This window comes from Capsicum annuum, chromosome 10 (assembly GCF_002878395.1).
Source record: "Capsicum annuum cultivar UCD-10X-F1 chromosome 10, UCD10Xv1.1, whole genome shotgun sequence".
Classification (NCBI taxonomy): Eukaryota; Viridiplantae; Streptophyta; class Magnoliopsida; order Solanales; family Solanaceae; genus Capsicum; species Capsicum annuum.
Window position 1 is genome coordinate 207,602,754 of NC_061120.1, and position 8,096 is coordinate 207,610,849.

The 8,096-nt window shown below is 30.2% G+C and overlaps 1 protein-coding gene across 1 annotated transcript; it reads right to left on the reverse strand.

Annotated features, from left to right (window-relative positions):
* Positions 1 to 286: 286 nt before the first annotated feature.
* On the reverse strand, positions 287 to 2,387 carry LOC107843630 (cytochrome P450 76A2-like). The gene is made up of 2 exons (XM_047397258.1): positions 1,402 to 2,387; positions 287 to 707 (listed from the first exon to the last, which is right to left on the reverse strand). Exons 1-2 carry the CDS (start codon positions 2,311 to 2,313, stop codon positions 300 to 302), a joined length of 1,320 nt encoding a protein of 439 aa, XP_047253214.1. The 5' UTR covers positions 2,314 to 2,387; the 3' UTR covers positions 287 to 299.
* Between the last annotated feature and the right edge of the window lie 5,709 nt (positions 2,388 to 8,096).

The window sequence follows — 8,096 nt, forward strand, 5'->3', positions numbered from 1 at the left end:
GATCTTGAGGTCATTGAGTTCCTCTTGGTCCAAGTAAGAGCTTGGTGATAATATTCTTTAGTCTTAGGGTACTTTCATATTGTTAGGGTTCTTAGATTCTTGAATATTGTATGTCAAGTTACTATCTTTAATTTGTAATGTGTGGGGCAATTTTCGATTCACTATAGTTGCTGCCACTTTGTTGCTCTTGTTGTTGTTATTGTAATCTTGTAATCTCTATCATCTTGACATTTTTTGTAAACCTTGAAGTCTAGTGAAGCCGTGTGTGGCCTATTTCGATTCACTAGTATTGTTGTTGTTCATCTTGTTATTCTTGTGTTGGCTTGACTCTCTTGATACACACTCACTTTTGTATCAGGATTGAAACTCACAGGGTCACCCCAACATTCAGGATTTCTTCCAATAGCCCAAGTATTAACCAGGACTCGAGTGCCTTTAGGTACATCGTACCCCATGAACTTGGTGTCTTGAATTGTCTCCCTTGGGATCAAGAAAGGGATAGGAGGATGTAAACGAAGTGATTCTTTGGTTACCGCTTGCATATAAGGGAGATTGTCAATGTCACTTTCTTCAAACTTCCTGTTTGGTCCTATTACTTTTGATATCTCTGTTTTCACTTTGTCCATTGCTTCTGGATGGCGCAAAAGCTCAGTTAGTGCCCATTCTACGCTGCTGCTAGTCGTCTCTGAACCGGCTAAAAACATTTCCTGATGTTTCATACATATGGAATAGTTTTAGTTTTATGCACAGTTAGTGCAAACAATTTTTAAACTCATAGAACAAACTAAATTATAATGGTATAAAGTGCTAATATGTACTGTAATATGCATATTAGACAGTGTTGGAGTACTAAAAAATGTCGTGAACTCTAGTCGTAACTCTAAGTGTAATGCCATCCTGCCGTTAGGAAAAGGTCTCATGATGAGTCGAAGTAATAACAAGAATATTTCTAGTAGAACATCTTTCACAATCCCCGGAGAGATGGTTCACTAATAGACCGATGGATAAGTCATTCGACTCGTTCACATCCAAATCATGAATGTTTGGGATTCCATATTATGCAAGGTTTTTTCGCCAAATCCCTAACGAAACTCCAATCTGAGATAATTTTAAAGCATAGTCAAAAGTTGAGCAAATTAAAATTTAAACATCTTTTTCAAAATATTTGGACATAAGTAGTCCATCCATTTCACACAGAAAATTTGTTAACGGCAAGGGTATACAAGAGGATTTGCTAACGGCAATGCTATGAATGGACCAAAGTGAAATGGAAGGCAAATTTGAGCAATTCCATAAAGTAGAATAACTGATATCTCAGTCAAATTAGTACTTGAAATTAAATACCACTGGTTGAAATGCAAACTAATGTTGAAAAGAGAAGTTTAGAGATAAAAAATTTACCAATACTAATACTTTGATCTGGTGTTCTGATAATTTAGCTGGTTCGTCTTTTCCAGTGCCCTCAAATTCAAGCAACACATCCAAGAAATCTTTCCCCTTCTCCTCACTCTTCTTTCGTTCTTCCTGACGTTCCTTGAGAAATATAGACATGATTTCCATGGCCTTCCCCATGTCTCGCGCCATCTTCTTCCTCAAATTTTGTAGATCAAACTTAAGAAATGGAAAAATGTCGGAAACATTAAAAATACCCGACCATTGCATGATTCCCTTCATGGCATTGAAGAACTCCGCGGCCTCCTCGGATTCCGGATCAGCCAAGTCTTTCGACAGAATCAAATTCCCTAGCATATCAAACGATGCTAGGAATACAAAACACGTTACGTCAATCTCACTTCCTTTTTCAGCAGAATTCGCTGCTTTCTCAATCCATTTTAACATATTATCCACATATTTTCGCCTTACTGGCACTGTTTCACTAATCTTTTTGTGTACAAACATTTCCACGGTACATATTCGCCTCTGAAAGCGCCAAAACGAGCCATATCGGCCTAAAGACAGAGACCCTTGATAGTAATTGTGCGCTAAATTTACATCAGGAATAAATCGATCCCCAAAGGAAATATCATGGTTCTTGAATAACTCTGCAGCAGCCTCAGCTGTTTGAACAACCATAATGTTGCATGAGGTGCCAAGTTTTAACCATAAAACAGGACCATATTTCTCTTTTAGACATGCCATTTTTTTATACGGTTCGGTTCCTAGTTCAAACATGTTACCAAAAATTGGTAATCCTGGTGGTCCTGGAGGTAATTTGTAGGAACATTTACTACTCTTTTTCTTAGAAAAGAATAGGATAAAACCTGGTAATAATATGATAGGAAAGAAAAACAGATAGCTCCATTCCAATTCCATCACTCTTAAATTTTTCTTTTGGGTTGCTCTAAATTGTGTGGTGGAAGCTCTTATTTATAATCTTATATTTCTTATTTCTTCGGTGAATACTTTAACTACTATATAAGGAGTAATTAGGAAAATAATAGTTCAACTGTGTACCGAGTTAATATCTTAAATAGTCACTCAATTAAATTACTGCTTTCTGCAAAACTCACTCAATTTAGGTTTTACTTTAAAAGTAAAATACCCATCGTTGAACAACTTTTAAAGTAAAAATTAAAGTTGAATGACTTTGTAAAAGCCTGAGAGGAGAATCTTTAATTGCGTGACCATTTGGGATATTGACTTCCAACGTAACCTACAAAAAATATACTCAAAATTCAATTAGTAACATCGAATGTCATTATCCTAAAGGTAGTGGTAAGGTCTACTATATCGTATATTTTCTAAATCTCACATATGAAATTACACTCCACGTATTGTTAAGTTGTTGTTGATGTTGTTACGAGTACCTATAAAAATCAAATTTTGACTCCTCCTGGTGGCTTGGGTCTCGAGTTATATATCATGTACGTGTCAATTACTCCTCCGTTTCATATTATTAACCTGACACATCATTAAAAAAGTTTAATTATAATTATATTTTACTAAATTAATCTTAGATAATTATTTTCTGGGACTGTGAATGAGAAAACCTTCATCTAATATATTGAGGATAATGAAATGCCCTCCTAACTGCTATTTAATTTTAAAATAATATACGAGTAACAGATTGAATGTACATTTAGAATAATTTAGTTGAAATAAATCAGCACGTACAATGTATTGTTGTTGTTTTTTTGTGTGTGTTTAAACAATGTACTCCATCCATTTCAAAAGGAGGACGTATTTTGACTTCGCCCGAAATTTAAGAAAATAAAGAAAATTTTTGAATTTTGTTATCTTAAATTAAAGTTATGTCAAACCTATCAAAATATTTTTTAATTTTATGATCTTAAACATATCATATAAAAAATTGAAATTAGAGATTATCAAAAATAAAAAAAAGGATCATTATTTTAGACGGACTACAAAAATAGGTAACTCCTTTTGAAAGTGGAGGAATACTATTGTCAAAACATTTTAATAACTCCTTATAGCTAAACTCTGTATTTTTAGAAAAGTGGATAGGAAAAATACAATACAAGATAAAGACTGATTGATAAGAGTAATCTTTATCCTTAATAAAATGAAGTTCGTATTATTTTTGTTGAACGAAATTATGGTAAAATTTCTTCAGATTTATAAATCCAAATCCAGCAAACTTCTTCAAGAATGAAATAATTAATTTTCAGAGGAAAAATAGAAATGACTATTTTGAGAAGTCACTTATTAGCTTAATAGATATATGCAGAATAAAGTCGTCAGTTGAGTCACACATCGCGCATTTACCGCTTTCAAATTTTCACTAACAACAGTTACTAATATATAAGTCTACATTATAAGAATCCACATGCGGCATGAGTTAAAATTCTAACATTTACTTAGAAAAGGAAGTGCACAATTTAGAGAAGCAAATTCTTGAGTTTGCCAATAACAAACGAATATAATTATTTACAGAAGAGTTCTTAACTTTGACGTAACTAATTGAGTACATTTGAACATTTTTATTCACGTTATAGAGGCATTGATTGATCTTGCATACCAACTCATTTTATTATCCTTTTTCGTTTTTATTTGTTCAATATTGACTTAACATACCGTTTAGAAAGTTTGAATAGCATAACAATTTTTTACATTATCACTTTTGAATATAATAAATTCTATCATTTGAAATGACTATAGTTGATAATATGAATAAATTAGGAATTAAAAGATAAATTATTTCTTAATTTCTAAATTGAACAAGTAAAAATGGATATCAATTTTTAGTATAGCGAACAAATAAAAGTGAATGAGGGAATAATATCACGAACTAAATCCGAATTGATTCACAGAAATAGTCACACTCAGGGGCAGATCTATTCATTGTCGTGGGGATGGCACGCCACCCGTAAATTTCGACGGAAACTCTATGTGTGTATATATATATAGTCAACTATTAAATCTGTCACCCATAATATCAAAGCACTATCTAGTGCAAGTGGCAAAGCGTCGCCCATAGGTTGTTTGTTCGACCACAATTTGCAACATTTGTTTTTTAATACAAACAGGGCAATAGGTGTACATTGTACCATTTAAATAAATTATGAATATTATATTATGATATTAGTAATATTATTAAAGATCAAGTTTTGTCATTTTATTATTATTTTTTTAATTAATTGGTTGGTCAATTGTCTTATATATCAAAAAATGAATAATTTGATTAATTTAATAGATAAGTAGTGGCGGAGCAAGAAATTCAGCAAAGGATGTGCGAATTTTATTCTCAGCTATGTTAAGAGTATGCAAAATTAAATATACACTCATTATGATTAACATTTAACCCCTATTCACCACATAATTTTCCGACGATGGGTGTGCATCTGACCACCCTTTATCGAAGGTGACTCCACACCCGTCGATAAGTTTACTTGACACCCAGAGAGTGCGAATCCTAGATCGGCCTCTGATCACGCTTATCCTCACTCTCATTTCCACCACTAAACAACTTAATATTCTTATGGCTATTGCAATTGTGAATTATAATTTTATTCAAAAACTTATTATTTCGCTCATAATTTTCGTATATGAAAAATATATAAATACATGCACCACTTAGCTTGAAGAACATATGTTGCATGCATGCATGGACTCTTCGTCTAGTTGCATAACACACATATGGATCAGTTGGTATTTCCTATTTGGCTAACCTATCTTTTGTTGCCATCCTTTCTAAAATTACAAGTTTGAGCTGTATTTTTAAAGGTGTTTTTGAGGCAAGTCTCGAAGCAGAGAATATGAAAATGTTCTAAAGCAAAAATGAAAGGCATAGATTCATGAGCCGTAAGAGTTAAATAAGAGAATTAATCGTCCCTTAATTCATGCTACTTTTATTTATAAAGATTTTTTTTTCTTATATGACTCTTTTATTTCTTTCTTTTTTTTTTTTATCCTTTTTCTTCTTTTTTTTCTTTTTTTTTCCTTTCTCATATTTTTCTTTTTCTTTTCCTATTTTCGTTTCTTTTTTTATCGTTTTATTTTTTTAATTTTATTCCTTTTTCTTTTCACTTTATTTTCACTCTTCTATTTCTCTTTAATTTTTTTTTTCCTTTTTTTTTTCTTTTCCATTTTTTTTTCTTTTTCATGTTTGTCTTTTTCTTTTCTATTTTCGTTTTCTTCTTCTTTTTTTCTATTTTCATTTCTTTTCTATTTTATTAAAGTATTGCTATATAAATATATATACATATTGAATAGTAGTTCCTATTTTAACTTTCATTAGTTAGAGTGAAAAAAGGAAGTAACCGTCACTTAATTCATGCTACTTTTAATTATATTTTTTTTTCCTTAAATAACTCTTCTATTTCTCTTCTTTTTTTATCCCTTAATTTTTTTATTTTTTTTTATTTTCTTATTTTTTTTACTTTCTCAAAATTTTCTTTTTCTTTTCCTATTTTTGTTTTTTTATCGTTTTCTTTTTTTTTATTTTGATTTCTTTTCTTTCCACTTTATTTTCATTCTTCTATTTCTCTTCTTTTTTATCCTTTTTCATTTTTTTATTTTTTTCTTTTCCGTTTTCTTTTTTTTCTTTCTCATATTTTTCTTTTTCTTCTTCTTTTTTTTCTATTTTTATTTTTTCTTTTATTTTTACACTTATATTTCTAACTTTTATTTCTCTTTCTTCTTTTTTTTCGCTTTTCACTTCTTTTTCTTTGGATTTTTCATTTTTTACTCTTCTATCGCACTTTTAGTTTTAAAAGACACAGATCTATATCACATATACATATTCAAAAAATATACAAAATACATAGACATACTGATCTGCGTATGTATTTACAGTACAAAACATATATATATATATATATATATATATATATACAAAACATATATATATATATACATATCTGACTCATATGTATATATAAACATATAGGACACAAAATCTCTATAACAAAATGTGGCATAATACATTTGTCTAATTGCGCTTGAACTACACATTTCTTCTTCATGATGTAGACATCAAAAATATTATTGTGACGAAAAATATGCATCATCCATAAATACATATGTATTAATCATATATACATATGTGTTATTCATAAATAGATATGCATCTATAAAAATCTAAGCAGAACTAAAAATATATTTTCAAATCAATAAATATAGCATGCAGGCCCATAAAAACGTATGAATAACTAGAAAATACATATGTATTATTCAAAAATACATATACATATCTGAAAAAATACATATGCATTAGTCATAAATACATATGCAATGTGGTAAAATACATATTGCATATGTATTTTTCATAAATATATATGCATTACTAAAAAAAAATATATGCATTACTCATAAATACATATGCAAACCTGGAAAATTACATATTCTTCCTTTTCGTTTGACTTCCTCTTTTTCACATATTTTTGCACATTTTCGGATTTTGGAGATGATGATTTTCTTAATATTTTTTGTTTCGTGATTTCTCCAATATTTTTTGGCTCGTCATAATGTTTCAATCTCACCTCTTTTATGCCAACTTCTCTGTCCAACTGAACAGGAGTAAAAATCAACGTAACACAAAAACCCACAATCTTTTCAACAAAAAAAAAGGATAATACTCACGAAAATACCTGAACTTTGATCGATCGAATTTTCAGTTGAGCATACTGAACTTTGCGGGAGTCCTATTACCCCCTAGACTTTTTTTTTCTGTATTTTAATGACATATATCACCCCACTTGGACCATTGCGTGTAATTCACGCGCATTGGGCGTGTGAAAGTGTTAAAAATCGTTAAAAAACTTTTTTTGGGTCAAACAGCCCCTCAATTTTCTAATTTTATAAATTGAATGTTTTTTAATTTATTTTTTCATTTATATCTTCTTCCTCTTCTCTCTTCTTTCTTTCTTCTCTTCAATCTTCAATGGTGCTCCATTAGTATTCCATTGTTGACTTGAAATTGAATTGAATACAATTTCATCACACACACACCAAATAAGTTATCTTCAACATACCCAATTCAATTACATCAATTTGACTCAATTTCAATACACACACCAAATGGGTCTTCTTCAATTCTATCAAAATAACAAAATTAAACCATCATTATCATCATCAACCAACCCACAATTGGCGCCAGAAGAGAATTTGTCGGCACAATCTTGATAGTAATTGAAATTTCAAATTCTCAAGAAATCTGTGAAGATGATTTTCTCAAGTTATGATTTTTTTATTCTTTTTTTAAAATGATGCATTTTAAAGTTTCTTGTAATTGACAATAGGAAGTTTCTGAGTTTTGTTTAATTATTTTGGGATGTTGGATGTCAATGTTTTGATTGTAATGGTGTTATTTTGGGATATTGGATGCCAATGCTTTAGCCTATTAATGGCTTTGTGCTGTTTCTTAAATGGTTGCTGCTACTTCAATTTTGGATTCTTATTTAGTATTTGTTACATTTTGAATATTTTGCCATAAATCTAAGTTGTTTTGCTTCATCTTAAAAAAAAAATTCTACACTTTTCTTGTTGTTGAAAATTTTGATCTTGTTTTTGAGTCATTCTTGTTTGAGTTATTGATGGAGATGGGCGGATGACACATATGTGATCATAATATTGGTAATTTTTTGTGGATTTTGATAAATAAAGATGGAGAAGAAAATAAGAATGGAGAATGGAAA